At 58.0% G+C, this 21,786-nt stretch overlaps 1 protein-coding gene across 1 annotated transcript in view; it reads right to left on the bottom strand.

Moving 5' to 3' along the window:
- Positions 1-3,196: 3,196 nt before the first annotated feature.
- ZNF185 (zinc finger protein 185 with LIM domain) overlaps positions 3,197-21,786 on the bottom strand; it is an 89,779-nt gene continuing 71,189 nt past the window's right edge. The window contains exons 10-15 of the mRNA XM_048513803.1: positions 12,649-12,762; positions 10,972-11,040; positions 9,965-10,051; positions 7,609-7,711; positions 6,380-6,478; positions 3,197-5,635 (exon numbers count right to left, since the gene is read on the bottom strand). Coding sequence (XP_048369760.1) covers positions 6,380-6,478; positions 7,609-7,711; positions 9,965-10,051; positions 10,972-11,040; positions 12,649-12,762 — 472 coding nt within the window. The 3' untranslated portion in view covers positions 3,197-5,635. The remainder of the gene's footprint in view (positions 5,636-6,379; positions 6,479-7,608; positions 7,712-9,964; positions 10,052-10,971; positions 11,041-12,648; positions 12,763-21,786) is intronic.

Raw genomic sequence — 21,786 nt, 5'->3', positions numbered from 1 at the left:
CAAATCTGAACAGAGCAATGGTGAAACACACAGGTTCTTTGATAGAGACTGGTGAGATAAAAGGTACGAAAGGCTGAGAATCAATGAATTGCAGTACCTGAAAGGGATTAACCCAGTTCAGGGAGTTACATTATTAGTCGCAATTGCTATATGGAACCTTCACGTTCAAAGGCAGTATGCCTCTCGGGGAGATGAGGGCATGGCGATGGAAAAGCGGACCCAATTAGTAACCCCCTTTCGGCACACACAAATAATTAGTAACCCACTCTCGGGAACTGGTGAGAACCTGCTGGGTCCCACCTCTGGGGCGGGGGCTCTTGCAGTTGGTAATACAGCACTGCACATGTTCATTGAGCTCTTGCCCCCAAGATCCAACTAAAACACAAATACTAAAATGGCATGGGTTACATTGACATCCTCCCTTGGCCGGGCTGGGCTGTGGTTCAGATTGATCTGCGGACGTGCTCAGAGTCTTGTGGCATCATCAAGTCTGATTTATTGTGGCAAAACCTGTCGTGGACTGGAGCTAACTTCATCAGCCGTCATGAAGTTGGATGAAGCGGGTTGTCTTGTGCAAACGCTTCTGCCACATTAAATCACTTCAGGCTTGACTGTGCCTTCTTTTTGTTTTTTTGCAGCCGGGAACTGAAACGACACCTCAGAAATCTGTTGTTTTATTTTAACCAACGAAGAAAAATATTTGCTTTTTAACTGAAAGCTTCAGCGCTGGTTACGTCATGCACATCGATTTTGCTTCTCTGGCCTAGTAGCTCTTTGTGCATCTGCAAATCTGTTTTGCTCCCAATACCATTAATCCAATTAAGTCTGGAACGTGTTCACCTCTTGTGTAATGTCATGTTGAGACGCTTCAACAACAGACCGGGTGCTCTTTCTCTATCATGCCTTGAAACATTTCCCCACCCCTCGGTTTTGCACACACCTTGTGAAATATTAGCTGGTCCTAATAAGGCATTACATTATTTGGTTTGGAAATTGGCGAGGCAGAGGGGAGGTGATATGCATAGCACACTTCCTTGGGATGTATTCGTGTGGTAGTGCAGGCTGGCTCTAAAATAACAACCATGACTCCAACATCCTGTGCAAAGGTCTTTCTGCCCTCTCTATCAGGTGGGGTTACTCACAAGCAGAGGTGGGATCCAGCAGGTTCTCACAGGTTCCCGAGAGTAGGTTGCTAATTATTTATGTGTGCCGAGAGGGGGTTACTGATTGGTGATTTTGCCACGTGATTTTTGGCTTAGTTACACCCCTCCTTTCAGCAGTAGCGTGCAGAACTTGAAGCAGTCTAGCAGGAGGTGCACCGGCGTGCGTGGCAGCCTGCGCCTGCGTGCATTTGTTTCCCGCCCAAGGACCGGCGCAGCGGCTGCGTCCTTGCCACAGCCCTGCCCAGGAATGCCCCGCCCCTGGAATGCCCGCCCACGCCCCTGTCATGCCACACCCAGCCCCATTGGCGCTACGCCACAGTTTGAATCTCACCACCATGGGAACCTGTTACTAAAATTTTTGGATCCCACCACTGCTCACAAACCTCCCTAAAACAGTTTGTTGCTGTTATCCAGTAAATGCACACTTGGACTAGTGCACTTCTGTTGTGGGGAGGTCACATGTTTTGATTATTTGGGACACAGTTCCAAAGGAACAGCATTTTTCTTTGTGGTGGGGCATGTGTGGAGATTTCTGCTAATTCCCTCCTTCCACTTTGAACCCCTTCTTTACCTCTCATTGTGGTCCTAAGGGGTTGGCTGATCCCCAGGGAATAAATTTCAAGGAGGAGGGGTTAGTAGACTGCTGCACGGGAAAGGACAAAGTTTTACTAGACAGAATTTGTGGATGGTTGGCTATGCACCCATATTTTGTGTGTGAGAGAATACACTGCCATATTTCTCTTTGGTGGATAAAATATTTGCATCTCTTGCAAATCCTTTCTCTCCTCACCCTCTATGTAAAACTGTTTCTACTCCACTGTGAGTTCCTGTTTCCAATAACCAAAATTTGACCTCCATGCAATGGCGTAGCACCAACGGAGCAGGCGGGCACAACGCTCCAGGCAGAGCGGCGGCGGCAGCATGGCTGGGCAGTGGAGGGGGCATTCCAGGGGCGTTCCAGGGCAGGACAGGGGCACAGAGCGCACACGTGCCCTGGGCGCAGTTTGTCCTCGCTCCACCCCTGCCTCCATGTAGCTAACCAAATCCACACAATGGGGCCAGATACAGCCTATAATATAGGGTTCCTCTGGTGTTTGTAAAAGAAAACAACCCTCATGGGTCATGGAATGACCCTTTGACTGTGCCTGATGAACTGTCTCCTGTCCTGCAATCTTGCTCTTTGCTATGCCCCCTGACTGAGTTTCTTGGAGTATTGGGAATGCCTGAGAAGAGGGTGAACAAGCCAGCCGTTCCGTACACCCTTCCCACAAGATAACTGTGCATTTTTTCATTTGTTCTGGATTTATTGTTTTGTAATTGAAATCTTTCAATCTATGGTGGGTCACTGGGTTTTTTTGAGGGGGGGGGGTAGAAACATTGTAAATAAGTAATTTAAATAAACTTGCCCTCTGCCCATTTTATATCATTCTTCTTTAACCCAGGGGTCCTCTTCTATACAGTTGCAGAGTTCAAACAGTCATGCAGTGTTTGGGTTGGATTTTTCATTTTTGCAAAGTCACAAAAAGCTGCAAAGTTATTCCCCTTTCCAACCATGTTGCACCGCCCTGAGCTCTGCGGGGAAGGGCGGGTTATGAATCAAAAGATAAATAAAAATCTTACTTTTTTTGCTTTCCTTTCTTGGAACATTGCAATGGAACAATAATTTCCAAACATGCTGAGATTTGCAAACATTTAGAAAATGCTCACCAGGTGTTTCAGCTTTTCACTTTTTACTTCCCAATTTTGCTCCAAGGAATTCAAGGCAGCCTATGTTATTCTCCCTTTCTGTATTTCACAGTAGCACTGTGAAGTAGGGTTCGACCCAAGATCACCTTGTGAGCTTAATGGTAGGGTTGGGGGGGCGGGGGGGGTGGATTTGGATTTCTTTCTTCCAATTCTGAAGCCAATTAGAACAGCTGCAATATGAACTTGCCATTATTGTTATTAAGGGGTTTTTTTTTAGATTTTTGTCTTTCCAGACCACCAAGAGGTAAATTACACAACTGATTAAATGAAAAACTTGGATCCACTCATTGTGCATAACACTTTAATGTTTATTAGAACAGTATGTGGTTAAGAATTTATTTCAAAGAAAACAGACTGGCAAACCAAGACAATGAAGCTAAAATCTACAACGCCCTCCCCCCCAGACAGTCCCTTCCCAAAGCAGTTTATTGAGGGAATTAAGCAATCCATTAGTCAGCTTCTAAAATTTACCTATTGCTGGGAAAAAACACAAAATCAGATTTTAAAGGAGAGGGAGGCCTGCAGAAAGGAAGTCTGCCAAAATGGTAAATATTGACCAAAGATGCAAACAAGATGCACAGTTACTGAGCTTTTTATCTCCAAGGTCTGGTGATTTTGGATGTTCTGGAGATACCTTGGAAAGATCTGAAGACCAAATGAAAGGAGATCAAAGTTTTGTCTTGAAAACAACCATCAAAGTATGGCGGTTATTTCTGTCAATATATCATTTCTCCTTTACCAAGGACTCTACTGGAGTTTGGACATTTGTATGCCTGTTTTATGATGAGCCTCCTTGAAGGAAGAGAATCAGAGTTAAGCAGAGCTAGTTTACAAATATATGTCCAATGCTTGATGACCTTTGTTTCCGGCACACTCCTTGGCTTGCAGCTAGATGCCTAACTCAACTCGGTTAAAGCCACTGTGTTTCAAACGATGTCAGCTGAGACCCATGCGGGGGCCAGGGGAGGGAGATAAATGGGTCTACTTTAGTGAGACCTGAAATTGCTAAGCTACAGTTTCTCAGTAATCATAATTCTGATAAACGTTGCCCTTCCCCTGGAAACATAAATGTTAACCTTCCCCCGGAAACTGCACGCACATTACTATTGTTGGGTCTACTTATAAATACAGGAGTCTAGCAGCATCATAAAAGATAACAAAGTACAGTTGAGCTGCCTTCTGGACGCCTGGGTCTCCTTTTCCTCCCCATTTTCTCTGAAGTCCCTCCTAATTAGGAAACTACTCCAAGCAGCCAAATCACACCAGCTCCCTTTGGTGTAGTGTCCACTTTTGTGTACTCCAGCAGTCAATTAATGAGGACAGAAAGATGCCGAAAGAAATCCTGTCTGATGTCAAGTCCAATTACCAAGGATATCCAGGCAAAACACCTTTGGTTACATAAAAGTTACAAATCAGAGCAGTCGGCAAGCCGCGTTTTTCTGTTCGTCGCGATCTTGGCTCCTTGTCTCCAGGAGACAAGAACATTTATTCCAGCGTGAGCTTTCCAGAGTCACAGCTAGAATAAATACCGTTAGTCTCTCAAGTGCCACTGGGTTCCTGTTTTATTTTGCTGCAATAGACTAATATGGCTATGCTTATATCAATGCAAAAATGAAGGGTTTTTCCTCCTGCATGATTTTTGAGTGTGCATGCATGGAGGCAGCGATGGTGGTGACACAAATTGGTACTAGGCCCAGAAAAAGGACGCTGGAGCACTGCATGCCAATCACCTTGTGGGGCTTGAATCATCATGTGATGAACCTGCACAGCAACTAGTCTTACTGATGCTCAGCAATGCAGAAAATTTCTCAGTGGTATCCCACTTGGAGATTAGCAGCCTTCTCTGAGCTTAACTGTGAGACTGGCCAGCTGATCTTCTGAATTGTCTGATCGACTTGGCCATAAACACGCACGGTTCAGGAAATGGAGAGGTGGGGAGGCCGGGCACAGGTTTAAATAGGCCGCCCGGCCCCACCTCCCAAGCCAAAGCCTCGCAAGCATAGCGGAGCTCGCAAGGCAAGGGGGAGGGGGCAGCACCACGGAGGCTGTCCCTTCCCCATCAGTAATGGCAGCCGCGGTAAGTCACGGCTGTTCCTTCCCTTTTCCTATCAGGGGCTGCAGGACAAAACAGATATTGCAGGCCCAGGCCGTGTCAAAGAGATTGAGGAGAAAAGACCCAAACAGAGTGCAGTTGCCAGTTGAAACACTACCTATACTGCAAAAATATACTGTATATCTTTTTTTCTTCTTCTGCAGGGAGAAAAGCAGTTTAGGAGAGTGATTTGGATAGGAAAAACAGCCCAAGGGAATAGCACTAAGCATCTCTCACACCACTGCTCCTGTCAAATTCAGAGTTCTACCGCAGCAGTGCTAAAGCAAAATGAAAAACAATCGGGGGCCACTCTCTGGGGTATTCTGCTGTGCTGGTTTCTGAGAACGGCTGGGCACCACAAATCGCCCTAAAGGCAAATCGTCTGCCCAGTACCTTAGAATTTCAGCCATTTCTTTGGCAAGTGCCTCTCTTTTGTGTGTGTGTTTGTTTGTTTCTGTCAGGATCTGCCCTTATTCAGTAAACTAGTGGACGTGAATCACTTTCCCAGGGGAAAAGGTGGCAAAAAGATAAATCCTAAATGCGAACAAATGCTGCTAAGGCACTGGAAATATCCCGGCTCACGGTGGGGCTGCAGGCAGTCTTCTTTCTGGCTGCCACTTCTGACCAGGAAATCCTAAGGGGAAAAAATTGGAGAAGGAATAGATGAGCCGATCTGAAGATTAATTCCGCAAGCCATGGCTCAAGCCAGAAGAACAATGAATGGGGCATTACAGAATGGTGGTAATAGGCCACGGGCAGAGATACATGCAGTTTGTTGCAAAACCCATCTGCCACCGTAAACTGCCAGCCAAGGAAGGGTCCATTCTGGCTTATGCCATGAGCAGCGTAGGAGGGAGAGAAGAACTGGTGATTTTGGAGAGAGCAGCCGGAAGCATCCTCGCCGTTTGCCGCCTCCGTACAGATGTTTCTATATGACTTCTCAGAATGTTTAGAACGCTTTAGAGTGTTCAAAGTACGTTGCATCCATTATTTCAGTAATCCTTATGATCACCCAGCAAGGCAGGCAGGTACTATTATTTGCCTACTGCCAAAAGCAAGACTGAGCTATCACATGACCAAACACTACTGCCCGCAAAGAAGAGGCAGTTAGGAAGGCAAGCTGCAGCCGAAACTTAGGCTCATTCCGCACATGCAGAATAATGCACTTTCAAACTGCTTTCAGTGCTCTGTGAAGCTGTGCGGAATAGCAAAATCCACTTGCAGACAGTTGTGAAAGTGGTTTGAAAACGCATTATTTTGCGTGTGCGGAAGGGGCCTTGGTCTGGCAAAGCCCCAGCAACTCTGGTTTGGCCTGTAGGCTATTCCAGTGTATTCTTCCCCACCCCTGCCATGCTTACCCAAGAGCAGCCTCACTTACTTAGAAGAGCTTCTCATAGCACTTGTCGCAGTGGACAATGTCACGGTGAATAAAGATTTTGTCCAGCAGGTCTCCCATCGGTTTGTGGCAAATCCCACACTACGGACAGAGAAAGAGAGGCAGTCACACTTTAGTCACAATTTAGACATTGATGTTCTTCAGCAGGGTTACAACAGTTACCTAGCCCACAATACCAAATTCTGCATGGCTGTACCAAGTTCCTGTCATGATATATATATATAAAAAGATAAAGGTTCACTAAAAGGTCATCTTCTAAGTTAGCAGAAGTTTGCAAACCCAAAGGCCGGAGACAGTCAGTCTAGGGGCAAGAAGTAACGACAGTTAACCTTTAATATGATTGGTTAGTTCAACTGTAACTCTAGACCAATGAGAGGCTGATGCCTGGGCGGGGAAAAGTATCCTGTTGGATGTATGCATTGTAAATGCTATGTTAAGTTCAGATAGTTGAGATAGAGACTGTGTTGAGTCTAAGTTCAGTATGTGTTCAACTTTGTTATTGCTGAAGAGTTCTGTATAGTTTAATAGTCTTGTATAGAATAGACTTGTGTAACCTTGCAACTGCTAAAGTAAAACCTTCCTATGGAAATAACATCTTGAGTGAAGAGTATTCTTTTCCAAGTGTGGTAGAAGGTTGCAGTGAGTGCAAGAAGACTATTAAACCTTCGCATCTTACCAGAGTGACTCCGCTTTCAACTCCGCTGATAGTTCCAATGTTCTATCACAGTGATGGCGAACCTTTTTGAGACCGAGTGCCAGGGGCAGAGAAAGGGGAAGCTGCATCCAGGGCACACGTGCGCTCTGTGCCCCTGCCATGCCACCGTCCGCCCCCATCCTGCCCTGGAGTGCTCCTGGTACGCCCTTGCCACGGCCCCACAGGGGCATGCACCCAGTGCGTTGCACACCCCTCGCCCCCTTGGCGCTATGCCACTGCCGAGTGCCCAAGCTGGGACAACAGCATGCATGCCCACAAAGAGGGTTCTGAGTGCCACCTCTGGCACGCGTGCCACAGGTTCGCCACTACTGTTCCGTCAGATCTTAAAATGGGAACAGGTTTTCCATCTGGAGAGGGTAAGTGAATTTGGTTCCCAGCTCACTTCTCTTTCCAGCATCATTCTGCGTGGATTTTTACCCAGCCCGGGGACTTTGATGATGGGGTGGGAAACAAGTGTACAAATAAATACATTCAATAAACAAAAGAGGGCCCTTACCCGGAAGCAGAATTCATGGCAGCAAATGTTCAATTTCTCAATTTTTATCTTAGGGCAGTTGCGGATCTCCCGGCCGCAATAAGTGCAGATGTCTTCAGTGGGCCTGACAAGAAGGAGAAGGTGGAGCCCATGAGTCAAGGGACCACAACGATGTTTTTCATCAAGGCCTTAGCAGCATGGCCAGCTCATCACCCAAGTGGCTCCAGATATAGCTTAGAGAGCTACAACCAAAAGAAGGTGCCTGTTGCGGGCATATGGTTTGTCTTGCTCCCAGCTGGGAATGGTGTAGGACAGTGGTGGCGAACCTTTGGCACTCCAGATGTTATGGACTACAATTCCCATCAGCCCCTGCCAGCATGACCAATTGGCCATGCTGGCAGGGGCTGATGGGAATTGTAGTCCATAACATCTGGAGTGCCAAAGGTTCACCACCACGGGTGTAGGAGGAGGAGAAGAAGAAGAAGAGTTTGGATTTATAACCCCCCTCCTTACCTGCAAGGAGACTCAAAGGGGCTTACAATCTCCTTTCCTCCCCCCTCCCACTCACAACAAACACCCTGTGAGGTGGGTGGGGCTGAGAGAGCTCCAAAGAGCTGTGCCTTGCCCAAGGTCACCCAGCTGGGAGTGGTGTAGGAGGAGAAGAAGAAGAGTTTGGATTTATAACCCCCCTTCTCACCTGTAAGGAAACTCAAAGGGGCTTACAATCTCCTTTCCTCCCCCCTCAACAAACACCCTGTGAGGTGGGTGGGGCTGAGAGAGCTCAGAAGAACTGTGACTAGCCCAAGGTCACCCAGCTGGCGTATGTGCAGGCTAATCTAGTTCCCCAGATAAGCCTCCACAGCTCAAGTGGCAGAGCAGGGAATCAAACCCAGTTCTCCAGATTAGAGTGCACCTGCTCTTAACCACTACGCCACAGATGTCAAACTCGCAGCCCTCTGGAAGTTATGGACAACAGTTCCCATCATCCCAGTTCTGCCTGTTGTTCAGCATGATGCTGGCAGGGGGTGATGGGGACTGTAGTCCATAACATCTGGAGGGCTGCGAGTTTGACACCTATATGCCATGGCCTATGCCAGGGGTGTCAAACTCGTGGCCCTCCAGATGTTCATGAACTGCAATTCCCATCAGTCCCTCCCAACATGAGCATTGGCTATACTAGCAAGGGCTGATTGGAATTGTAGTTCATGAACATCTGGAGGGCCGCAAGTTTGACACCTGTGGCCTATGCCCATAATTGCATTGCAGACCTGTGCTATTACTAGGCCCCAAGGTCAGCCTCAGAGGCACTGTCCATGGTGCTGGACTCATCTTGCTTCTAGCGGAGTAGGAACAGCAGCCACGTGGCACTGTTGGGCACCTTCATGTGGCAGAAGACTTCTAGTTTGCCCTGTCCACTTTGCTCAGAAGCTCCAAGAGGGCCAGATGCTACAAGTCCTATGACTGGATATCCAGTATGGATGGATTCCTCCCTCCCCCCTCCCCGCTCCCTAGCAGCTCAGGGAGTTTCAATACAGTGAGGGAAAAAGGATTTAATTTCTCCCCTATGTGAGTGTTCCTGCCTTCAAACAGCCCCCTTAGAGTTGCTTTTCACCTCACTGCAGACGCTCTGTTCATTTCAGGATGAGCAGGAGACAAAAGGGGCCATTTGAGGTCAGGGAAGGAGAGAGGGCCGTTAAAACCATTCTTCCCATGCAGTCCAGATATGAATCCCAGAGTCTTTAGTTGATATAGAACGAGGTATGTGATGTGTTTTCATGTCTGAGTGCTAGGGAGGGCAGAGGGAATCTTTCGCCTGTGGGGTTGTATCAGCATTTGGCAGACCTGAGCCTCATCTTGCCTTATCTGGGAGGGCATAAGAGGAGACTGCTACACACTCATCATCCCCAACACCTTGCTCCAGGCAGGTCAAAGAAAAGACTTTTATTTCAGTGCAGCAGGAAAGCTTTCTTTCTGTGCAGGGCCACCAGCCCTCCCTGTCTCTGATTTGCAACTGCCCCCCGGCTTCTCTGCCTTTCTGCCTGCACCTCCCCCCGCCCCTCGCCAAATAAATCCTCTGAACATCTAAATATAGCAAAGGCAGCACATCTTGCCCCAGAAGAAAGACGATGAGAGTAGGCATGGCCGTGAGTGGCCTGAGAGGGAACGGGTATTGAAACGTGTGACGCTGCACATCTGTTCAAATGCACGAAATGCTATTCCTTCGCTGTAATAATGGTTCAGGTTTTGTTCTTCATAAGTGAGTTGAGAGTTGGTTTCTGCCCCATCAGTTTCACACGTGTGTGTGTGTGTGTGTGTGTGTGTGTGTGTGTGTGTGTGTGTGTGTGTGTGTGTGTGTGTGTGTGAACGACCCTCTTACCAAGTGGGCTGGCTGCACTGCATGTAGCTGCCGCTGCCGCTGCTGCACTTCGATCTCTCCAGTGTAGACAAGTCAACCATGCTGCGGCTGGAGACGGAAGGCAAGAAGACATGCGCCTCGTTTTTAATTTCGCTCCATTTGTACCCCACTTTTCTTCTCCCCATTAGGAACCAAAGCTGTTCACAATGTTCTCTTCTCCTCCATTTTATTCACACAACAACCTTGTGCAGTAGGTTGGGCTCAGAGTAAGTGATTCATCAAGGGTCTCCCAGTGCGTTTCTATGACAGAGGGAGGAACTGAACCCAGGCCTCTCAAATCCTAGTCCAGTACTCCAAATATTACACAGGCTGCCTCTATGCTCATAGAAACTCAACAATTCCCAACAAGTTGCAAACAATGTCATTGAGGGATACAAGGAGACAGATTCATTACTGTGACTGAGCATAGAAGACGAAGAAGAGTTTGGATTTATATCCCCCCCTTTCTCTCCTGCAGGAGACTCAAAGGGGCTTACAATCTCCTTGCCCTTCCCCCCTCACAACAAACACCCTGTGAGGTGGGTGGGGCTGAGAGAGCTCCAAAAAGCTGTGACTAGCCCAAGGTCACCCAGCTGGCATGTGTGGGAGTGCACAGGCTAATCTGAATTCCTCAGATAAGCCTCCACAGCTCAGGCGGCAGAGCTGGGAATCAAACCTGGTTCTTCCAGATTAGATACACGAGCTCTTAACCTTCTACGCCACTGCTGCTCCTACTCTGCTCACAAGTGGCCGATCTGTCTATCATTTGTTCACTTAAACACGGCTGAGCCATTTCTACAGTCCTGTGGAAATGTCAACCCATGCAGCCCAGTTTGGTGCCCAAATTACCCCAAATGATCCATTTAATCCATCCTGTTGCCCCCAAAAACTCACACAACAGGCAGAACTGGCATATAAATGCTTCTTAGCTTTATGTACGGCTGTGATTCTCATGAACCCACCCGTCCGTTCCCCTTGAGTTTCCTTACCTGTTGTAGCGCGGTGTGGAGGACATCTCTGTGCTGTTGATGGACTCCTTCACAAAGAGGAGAGCTTTGCTGTAGAAGAACAGAAATGGCTTCAGAGGTGGTTGCATCAGAGAAGCGGATATAGAGTGTACACACAGCATATGCATGGGTGCGAATCATTCAAAGGACTTCTGGTGGCAATGCATATCACAAAACTGTTTAGAAAGCCAATGGCCCCGTGTGAAAAAATAAGTAATTTTTTGAAAAAAATACATGGAAAAATTGAACAAATATTAAAGATAAAATTTACAAGGTCTCCTGAATTATATCTTTTAGGCTTAATAAGAAACAACGAAATGAAAAAAAACATAATTATCTAATAATACATTTAATTACTGCAGCTAGAATTCTAGCAGCAAAACAGCAGCAAAATTCTAGAAACAAAGAAATACACCAACTATAATGGATTGGTTACACAAAATGTGGTCATACATGGAATTAGACTTATTGTCTTTATCATTACAGGCAGAGAGGAGCAGGAAAGGCAAACAGCTATGGCAGTGGTGGCGAACCTTTGGCACTCCAGATGTTATGGACTACAATTCCCATCAGCCCCTGCCAATTGGCCATGCTGGCAGGGGTTGACGGGAATTGTAGTCCATAACATCTGGAGTGCCAAAGGTTCGCCACCACGGAGCTATGGAATCCTCTCAAATAATTTTAAAAAAATTACAAAAATGTATAACTTTAAGAAAATATACAACAACGAGAACTCATCTTGATACATTCATGTTTAGAATAAGGTATGTATTGGAATGGAAGTAAACCTTTTCTCTTTTTTCCCCTATCTTACCAAATATTATCTTCAGATTAACCATTTATTATTATTATCATTATTATTATCATTATTATTTAAATTTGCTATACCACCTACCCCCAAAGGAAATTAGAGGAAATTCATCTAGAATTTATTTACGCAAATGGTGCAATGATTAATCAGTTAAGACCTTGAGAAAATAAGTACTATTATTTAGTAGGATAGAGTTACGTTCAATTTCTTAGCCAACTGATTATCAGAAGTCACATTTTAGGTTTAGCAACAAGGATTTCTCTTCTGCACTGTTGTTTGTTTATTTAGTTTTTCTTTCTTTTTAGTTCCTATTTTGCTGTGTAATTACTATCGACTTGTGTATGTGAACCTCACGAAGTTTTATTTTAACGAATTGTGAAAATATCAAAATAAAGTTTATGTTTTAACTTAAAAAAAAAAGAAAGGAAGTCAAAGGCCGAGCTACGTGTGACACCCAAGTTCATTAGAACCCCATTTAGGTAATTCAATCAAAAGCAGCCATAAGGTGTCAAGTGGATCAATTAGGGCTTTGGCATGAAGCAAGGGGAAAGGCCTCACAGTTTCATGCTATTCCCCTCCAAAATCAAAACTGCTCCCCCTGGCTGTTTAAGACCCAGTGAGGTATTTGATCAAATAAATAATAATCACATACTTATGCAGTAACAGCTTAGCACGTGGTCGCTTCAGCTGCGTGGGGAAGGCAGTCACCTCAACTATCACTGCTCAAGCCCAGAATGAATTCCAGTGCAGCAACTTGTATATTGATTTCCTTAACCACAGACTTGAGAAACAGCCCTTCCCTCCCTCCCTCCCTCCCTCCCTCCCTCCCTCCCTCCTCCACTCTTTACCTTGATGTGGTGGGATCCGAGTCATAGCCAGAAGATGAGGGATACCTGGGCTGAGGGGGAGGGGTTGAGAAGCTGGAGGTGAATACAGGTCTCTCCTCTGGCCGTGGCAAATATCTGGCAAGAGAGAGGAGACTGTGTGAATGGAGCTATCAAACATTCAGACCAAGCGTTCTTCTTAGTGTGTACATTTTATTTATTTCCTTCGTTTACACCACTTTTCCCCCGTGGGGTGGGGGTGTGTGTGTGTGTGTGTGTGTGTGTGTGTGAGAGAGAGAGAGAGAGAGAGAGACAGAGACAGAGAGACAGAGAGTGAGAGAGAGAGAGAGAGAGAGAGAGAGAGAGGGAGAGAGAGAGAGAGAGAGAGAGAGAGAGAGAGAAACACTGTCAAGTAACTTCCAACTCATGGCAATCCCATGAATCAAAGTCCTCCAAAACATCCTAACTTTAATAGCCTTGCTCTGGTCTTCCAAACTGAGGGCTGTGCCTTCCTTTATAGACTCAATCCATCCCATTTTGGGTCTTCCCCTTTTCCTGCTGCCTTCCATCGTTCCTAGCATCAGGGGTCTGCAACCTGCGGCTCTCCAGATGTTCATGGACTACAATTCCCATCAGCCCCTGCCACCATGGCCAATTGGCGGACTGCTAGTGCGATGTAGTGGTTAAGAGCAGGTAGTTGTAGTCCATGAACATCTGGAGAGCCGCAGGATGCAGACCCCTGATTCTAGGTACTCTGACTTGACTAGCCCAGACTAGCCCAGTCTTGTTAGATCTTGGAACCTAAGTAGGGGGAGCCCTGATTAGTATTTGGATGGGAGACCACCAAGGAACATCAGGATCACTACACAGAGGCAGGCAATGGCAATCCAACCTCTGAACATCCCTCGCCTTCAGAACACTATAGAGTTCCGACTTGATGGGGAAAACGCAACAGCTCTGGATATGCTTGGGACTATATAAATGAGTGTGCTGGATGACAGCAGCAAAGAGAACAGGTGACATTAGAAATAGATGAAGCATGCTTGCGGTGGCTCAGAATCGGGGTTAATTCCTGCTCCAATCTTACCACATTTCATTAATCACCAGGGATCAGTTGTAAAAGAATTATACTAATTGCTCTTCCATTTCGGGAAACAATTTGAAATGTCCTGACTATTTGGAAAGCGAAGCACGTAAAGATCGGCTTGCTCCCATGCGAGCTGACCTGTGAATTGGAGACAATGGGCCTTTCCCCATTCTCTACGACCCCCCTATGCCGCGCGCTGCTCTTAGCGCGCAGCATCCCTGGTGCACGCCCGGGCGTCCCCGGGGTCATCAAAAGGCGCCATTTTCTCCAGCGCCAGGTATGCCGCGCGCTGAGGGGGCGCAACAGCAGCAGCATCGGGGCGGCTGCACTGTCACCGCCCCTGTCGTGGGGAGTGCAGGATAAGGTGACCAGCTGTCCCACTTTTGGCAGGACACTCACGCTTTTCCGCAATGTGTCCCACATCCCACGGGGTTTTAAAATTGTCCTGATTAGGCAATGCGGTCAACCGGGGAGCGCCGCAAAAGGCAGTGTGCTCCTGCGGCTGCCTTTTGCCTTTACTGCCTTCTGCCTTTTGCCTTTACTGCCTTTACTGCCTTCTGGGGCACTTCCCTGTTTCCTGACCGGGGAGCGCCACAAAAGGCAGTGTGCTCCTGCGCCCCCGTTACAGGAGTAAAAATCTGGTCACCTTAGTGCAGGGGGACCCCACACTACTTGAGGAGAGTAGCACGGGGCTTAAGGTAAGTGGGGATGGATTGAGTCTATAAAGGAAGGCACAGCCCTCAGTTTGGAAGACCAGAGCAAGGCTATTAAAGGCCCACTGTCTGCAGAGGCCCCAGAGGAAAGATGAGGCGAGGGACCACCAGGGACTGGGCCTTTTCCACAATCACACATTGAGTACGGAATTCCCTCGCACCAGATTTCTGCAGGGCATCTGATCTTGTTCGTTTCAAGTGCCGATTGCCGAATTAAGGCCTGCTTATTTGGTTTGGCTTTGATCTTGTTTCGGTATTCTATGATAGTGGTTTATTTGGAGAAGAGATTAGTGTGTGTGTTTGTGTTGTTGGCTTAAATGATTTGCTTCCCCGCCCCCATCAGTTGTTCTTGTTTGCTACTGTTGTTTATTTAAAACAGTGGCTCCCAACCTTTTTTTGCTTGAGTACCACTTGGTAGCCCATTTTCCTTAATTGTACTTCCATATTACAATTAGAATTGAAAACTTAAGTTCAAACTTGACTTAAAATGATTTTTTTAAAAACTGCAGTTCACAGAGAAAATGCAGAAGAACTACCTCCCTGAACACTGCACAAACAAGGAGGAGGAGGAGGAGTTTGGATTTATACCCCACCTTTCTCTCTTGTAAGGAGACTCAAGGTGGCTTACAAGCTCCTTTCCCTTCTTCTCCCCACAACAGACACCTTGTGAGGTAGGTGGGGCTGAAAGAGTTCCCCAGACCTGTGACTAGCCCAAGGTCGCCCAGCAGGAATGTAGGAGTGCGGAAACCCATCTGGTGAACCAGATAAGCCTCTGCCACTCAGATGGAGAAATCAAACCCGGTTCTCCAGATTAGAATCCACCTGCTCTTAACCACTACATCATGCTAGCAGTCCACACTTGAAAAGTTCACAAAGCAGAGCAGAGAGAGAGCCTGGGAAGAGGAACGCACACACTGCAGAGGTCGGCTCGCCAAAACAACAAAGCGAGGGATTGCAGGCTTCTCTCGGAGTTAGATGAAGAAAACTTGCACCGCCACTTGATAGAGCACTGAATTAATTTCACAACTTTTGACTTGTATTTTGTCTTACACTGCTGACATTCATATACCTTTCTCCTCCGCTATATAATTTTTTCGCATACCCGTAGATGTTCTGCCGCATACCGCTGGGGTACACGTACCCCAAGTTGGGAACCACTGATTTCAAGTATCCTTTTTACAGATGGTTTTAAATAGAAACTGTGAGTTAAAAGATATAGCATATGCATATTGGCAAGCTACTGCAAACCTGCAGCAGCGCATGGGGTGCTTTTAATAATTTTTTAGTGCCAAATATTATTTATTTACAGCATGACTAACAAAGGGCGTTTCCCCACTCTCGAGGATCCCCCCTATGCCACGTGCTGCTCTCAGCGCGCAGCATCCCTGGCGCACGCCCAGACGTCAGCGCGGGGTCATCAAAAGGCGCCGTTTACAAGAGCGCCAGGGATGCCGCGCGCTGAGGGGGCGCAGCAGTGGCAGCATCGGGGCAGCTGCGCTGTCGCCGCCCCTGTCGTGGGGAGTGTCGGGGGACCCCGCGCTACTTGAGGAGAGTAGCGCGGGGCTTAAGGTAAGTGGGGAAAGGCCCAAAATCTGCTATGAGCGTGGTATAAAATCAGCACTAGATGGACAGCCATAAAATGTTCCTATACAAGCCAGATTCAGCATACTTTTATTCATTTCTCTGAAGAGAGACAGCATCCTGGTGCCCTCCACCCCAGGGATTTCTCTGTTGGGAAGTAACAGAGACATGTCCTGTAATTGCAAATACCAGGGGAGAAACTTCCTCATTGCATCCAAGGTTCCTGTATGTCTGGGACATGGGGAGAAGTTTGGGGATGGGAAGCAGAGAGTGATCGGAGGGTGGACTCTCAGCCGATAGTTGGCATTCTGATCCCGCCCGCCCTTGGAAACTTGCTGGGGTGGCGGCGGGTAAAAGATCAGAATGCAAGGTCAAGGATCAGCTCCAGTGGAGCAGATTCTAGCCTTGGGATGAACAACTCAGCTCTGCTGCCTCGTATGTAGCGTAAAACCAAGAATGAAATCCATGTAATACCGTTTATTAGGGCTCATCCACATTTTACTAAGACCCTGTCAGGAACGGGCCGCTGACATCAAAGCAGACTGCAGCTGGGAAAGCAGGATCTATGTCATAAATGTCAAACTCGCGGCCCTCCAGACGTTATGGACTACAGTTCCCATCATCCCCTGCCAGCAATGTGCAGGGGATGATGGGAACTGTAGTTCATAACATCTGGAGGGCCGCGAGTTTGACACCTATGATCTATGGGGGGGTGGGGGGGGGGGGGGGTGGGGGGGGGGGGGGGTGGGGGGGGGGGGGGGTGGGGGGGGGGGGGGGTGGGGGGGGGGGGGGGTGGGGGGGGGGGGGGGTGGGGGGGGGGGGGGGTGGGGGGGGGGGGGGGTGGGGGGGGGGGGGGGTGGGGGGGGGGGGGGGTGGGGGGGGGGGGGGGTGGGGGGGGGGGGGGGTGGGGGGGGGGGGGGGTGGGGGGGGGGGGGGGTGGGGGGGGGGGGGGGTGGGGGGGGGGGGGGGTGGGGGGGGGGGGGGGTGGGGGGGGGGGGGGGTGGGGGGGGGGGGGGGTGGGGGGGGGGGGGGGTGGGGGGGGGGGGGGGTGGGGGGGGGGGGGGGTGGGGGGGGGGGGGGGTGGGGGGGGGGGGGGGTGGGGGGGGGGGGGGGTGGGGGGGGGGGGGGGTGGGGGGGGGGGGGGGTGGGGGGGGGGGGGGGTGGGGGGGGGGGGGGGTGGGGGGGGGGGGGGGTGGGGGGGGGGGGGGGTGGGGGGGGGGGGGGGTGGGGGGGGGGGGGGGTGGGGGGGGGGGGGGGTGGGGGGGGGGGGGGGTGGGGGGGGGGGGGGGTGGGGGGGGGGGGGGGTGGGGGGGGGGGGGGGTGGGGGGGGGGGGGGGTGGGGGGGGGGGGGGGTGGGGGGGGGGGGGGGTGGGGGGGGGGGGGGGTGGGGGGGGGGGGGGGTGGGGGGGGGGGGGGGTGGGGGGGGGGGGGGGTGGGGGGGGGGGGGGGTGGGGGGGGGGGGGGGTGGGGGGGGGGGGGGGTGGGGGGGGGGGGGGGTGGGGGGGGGGGGGGGTGGGGGGGGGGGGGGGTGGGGGGGGGGGGGGGTGGGGGGGGGGGGGGGTGGGGGGGGGGGGGGGTGGGGGGGGGGGGGGGTGGGGGGGGGGGGGGGTGGGGGGGGGGGGGGGTGGGGGGGGGGGGGGGTGGGGGGGGGGGGGGGTGGGGGGGGGGGGGGGTGGGGGGGGGGGGGGGTGGGGGGGGGGGGGGGTGGGGGGGGGGGGGGGTGGGGGGGGGGGGGGGTGGGGGGGGGGGGGGGTGGGGGGGGGGGGGGGTGGGGGGGGGGGGGGGTGGGGGGGGGGGGGGGTGGGGGGGGGGGGGGGTGGGGGGGGGGGGGGGTGGGGGGGGGGGGGGGTGGGGGGGGGGGGGGGTGGGGGGGGGGGGGGGTGGGGGGGGGGGGGGGTGGGGGGGGGGGGGGGTGGGGGGGGGGGGGGGTGGGGGGGGGGGGGGGTGGGGGGGGGGGGGGGTGGGGGGGGGGGGGGGTGGGGGGGGGGGGGGGTGGGGGGGGGGGGGGGTGGGGGGGGGGGGGGGTGGGGGGGGGGGGGGGTGGGGGGGGGGGGGGGTGGGGGGGGGGGGGGGTGGGGGGGGGGGGGGGTGGGGGGGGGGGGGGGTGGGGGGGGGGGGGGGTGGGGGGGGGGGGGGGTGGGGGGGGGGGGGGGTGGGGGGGGGGGGGGGTGGGGGGGGGGGGGGGTGGGGGGGGGGGGGGGTGGGGGGGGGGGGGGGTGGGGGGGGGGGGGGGTGGGGGGGGGGGGGGGTGGGGGGGGGGGGGGGTGGGGGGGGGGGGGGGTGGGGGGGGGGGGGGGTGGGGGGGGGGGGGGGTGGGGGGGGGGGGGGGTGGGGGGGGGGGGGGGTGGGGGGGGGGGGGGGTGGGGGGGGGGGGGGGTGGGGGGGGGGGGGGGTGGGGGGGGGGGGGGGTGGGGGGGGGGGGGGGTGGGGGGGGGGGGGGGTGGGGGGGGGGGGGGGTGGGGGGGGGGGGGGGTGGGGGGGGGGGGGGGTGGGGGGGGGGGGGGGTGGGGGGGGGGGGGGGTGGGGGGGGGGGGGGGTGGGGGGGGGGGGGGGTGGGGGGGGGGGGGGGTGGGGGGGGGGGGGGGTGGGGGGGGGGGGGGGTGGGGGGGGGGGGGGGTGGGGGGGGGGGGGGGTGGGGGGGGGGGGGGGTGGGGGGGGGGGGGGGTGGGGGGGGGGGGGGGTGGGGGGGGGGGGGGGTGGGGGGGGGGGGGGGTGGGGGGGGGGGGGGGTGGGGGGGGGGGGGGGTGGGGGGGGGGGGGGGTGGGGGGGGGGGGGGGTGGGGGGGGGGGGGGGTGGGGGGGGGGGGGGGTGGGGGGGGGGGGGGGTGGGGGGGGGGGGGGGTGGGGGGGGGGGGGGGTGGGGGGGGGGGGGGGTGGGGGGGGGGGGGGGTGGGGGGGGGGGGGGGTGGGGGGGGGGGGGGGTGGGGGGGGGGGGGGGTGGGGGGGGGGGGGGGTGGGGGGGGGGGGGGGTGGGGGGGGGGGGGGGTGGGGGGGGGGGGGGGTGGGGGGGGGGGGGGGTGGGGGGGGGGGGGGGTGGGGGGGGGGGGGGGTGGGGGGGGGGGGGGGTGGGGGGGGGGGGGGGTGGGGGGGGGGGGGGGTGGGGGGGGGGGGGGGTGGGGGGGGGGGGGGGTGGGGGGGGGGGGGGGTGGGGGGGGGGGGGGGTGGGGGGGGGGGGGGGTGGGGGGGGGGGGGGGTGGGGGGGGGGGGGGGTGGGGGGGGGGGGGGGTGGGGGGGGGGGGGGGTGGGGGGGGGGGGGGGTGGGGGGGGGGGGGGGTGGGGGGGGGGGGGGGTGGGGGGGGGGGGGGGTGGGGGGGGGGGGGGGTGGGGGGGGGGGGGGGTGGGGGGGGGGGGGGGTGGGGGGGGGGGGGGGTGGGGGGGGGGGGGGGTGGGGGGGGGGGGGGGTGGGGGGGGGGGGGGGTGGGGGGGGGGGGGGGTGGGGGGGGGGGGGGGTGGGGGGGGGGGGGGGTGGGGGGGGGGGGGGGTGGGGGGGGGGGGGGGTGGGGGGGGGGGGGGGTGGGGGGGGGGGGGGGTGGGGGGGGGGGGGGGTGGGGGGGGGGGGGGGTGGGGGGGGGGGGGGGTGGGGGGGGGGGGGGGTGGGGGGGGGGGGGGGTGGGGGGGGGGGGGGGTGGGGGGGGGGGGGGGTGGGGGGGGGGGGGGGTGGGGGGGGGGGGGGGTGGGGGGGGGGGGGGGTGGGGGGGGGGGGGGGTGGGGGGGGGGGGGGGTGGGGGGGGGGGGGGGTGGGGGGGGGGGGGGGTGGGGGGGGGGGGGGGTGGGGGGGGGGGGGGGTGGGGGGGGGGGGGGGTGGGGGGGGGGGGGGGTGGGGGGGGGGGGGGGTGGGGGGGGGGGGGGGTGGGGGGGGGGGGGGGTGGGGGGGGGGGGGGGTGGGGGGGGGGGGGGGTGGGGGGGGGGGGGGGTGGGGGGGGGGGGGGGTGGGGGGGGGGGGGGGTGGGGGGGGGGGGGGGTGGGGGGGGGGGGGGGTGGGGGGGGGGGGGGGTGGGGGGGGGGGGGGGTGGGGGGGGGGGGGGGTGGGGGGGGGGGGGGGTGGGGGGGGGGGGGGGTGGGGGGGGGGGGGGGTGGGGGGGGGGGGGGGTGGGGGGGGGGGGGGGTGGGGGGGGGGGGGGGTGGGGGGGGGGGGGGGTGGGGGGGGGGGGGGGTGGGGGGGGGGGGGGGTGGGGGGGGGGGGGGGTGGGGGGGGGGGGGGGTGGGGGGGGGGGGGGGTGGGGGGGGGGGGGGGTGGGGGGGGGGGGGGGTGGGGGGGGGGGGGGGTGGGGGGGGGGGGGGGTGGGGGGGGGGGGGGGTGGGGGGGGGGGGGGGTGGGGGGGGGGGGGGGTGGGGGGGGGGGGGGGTGGGGGGGGGGGGGGGTGGGGGGGGGGGGGGGTGGGGGGGGGGGGGGGTGGGGGGGGGGGGGGGTGGGGGGGGGGGGGGGTGGGGGGGGGGGGGGGTGGGGGGGGGGGGGGGTGGGGGGGGGGGGGGGTGGGGGGGGGGGGGGGTGGGGGGGGGGGGGGGTGGGGGGGGGGGGGGGTGGGGGGGGGGGGGGGTGGGGGGGGGGGGGGGTGGGGGGGGGGGGGGGTGGGGGGGGGGGGGGGTGGGGGGGGGGGGGGGTGGGGGGGGGGGGGGGTGGGGGGGGGGGGGGGTGGGGGGGGGGGGGGGTGGGGGGGGGGGGGGGTGGGGGGGGGGGGGGGTGGGGGGGGGGGGGGGTGGGGGGGGGGGGGGGTGGGGGGGGGGGGGGGTGGGGGGGGGGGGGGGTGGGGGGGGGGGGGGGTGGGGGGGGGGGGGGGTGGGGGGGGGGGGGGGTGGGGGGGGGGGGGGGTGGGGGGGGGGGGGGGTGGGGGGGGGGGGGGGTGGGGGGGGGGGGGGGTGGGGGGGGGGGGGGGTGGGGGGGGGGGGGGGTGGGGGGGGGGGGGGGTGGGGGGGGGGGGGGGTGGGGGGGGGGGGGGGTGGGGGGGGGGGGGGGTGGGGGGGGGGGGGGGTGGGGGGGGGGGGGGGTGGGGGGGGGGGGGGGTGGGGGGGGGGGGGGGTGGGGGGGGGGGGGGGTGGGGGGGGGGGGGGGTGGGGGGGGGGGGGGGTGGGGGGGGGGGGGGGTGGGGGGGGGGGGGGGTGGGGGGGGGGGGGGGTGGGGGGGGGGGGGGGTGGGGGGGGGGGGGGGTGGGGGGGGGGGGGGGTGGGGGGGGGGGGGGGTGGGGGGGGGGGGGGGTGGGGGGGGGGGGGGGTGGGGGGGGGGGGGGGTGGGGGGGGGGGGGGGTGGGGGGGGGGGGGGGTGGGGGGGGGGGGGGGTGGGGGGGGGGGGGGGTGGGGGGGGGGGGGGGTGGGGGGGGGGGGGGGTGGGGGGGGGGGGGGGTGGGGGGGGGGGGGGGTGGGGGGGGGGGGGGGTGGGGGGGGGGGGGGGTGGGGGGGGGGGGGGGTGGGGGGGGGGGGGGGTGGGGGGGGGGGGGGGTGGGGGGGGGGGGGGGTGGGGGGGGGGGGGGGTGGGGGGGGGGGGGGGTGGGGGGGGGGGGGGGTGGGGGGGGGGGGGGGTGGGGGGGGGGGGGGGTGGGGGGGGGGGGGGGTGGGGGGGGGGGGGGGTGGGGGGGGGGGGGGGTGGGGGGGGGGGGGGGTGGGGGGGGGGGGGGGTGGGGGGGGGGGGGGGTGGGGGGGGGGGGGGGTGGGGGGGGGGGGGGGTGGGGGGGGGGGGGGGTGGGGGGGGGGGGGGGTGGGGGGGGGGGGGGGTGGGGGGGGGGGGGGGTGGGGGGGGGGGGGGGTGGGGGGGGGGGGGGGTGGGGGGGGGGGGGGGTGGGGGGGGGGG

Source organism: Sphaerodactylus townsendi, linkage group LG13 (genome assembly GCF_021028975.2).
Source record: "Sphaerodactylus townsendi isolate TG3544 linkage group LG13, MPM_Stown_v2.3, whole genome shotgun sequence".
Classification (NCBI taxonomy): domain Eukaryota; kingdom Metazoa; phylum Chordata; class Lepidosauria; order Squamata; family Sphaerodactylidae; genus Sphaerodactylus; species Sphaerodactylus townsendi.
Note: the sequence above shows the minus strand (reverse complement) of the source record. Positions and strands in the feature narration are given on the sequence as shown.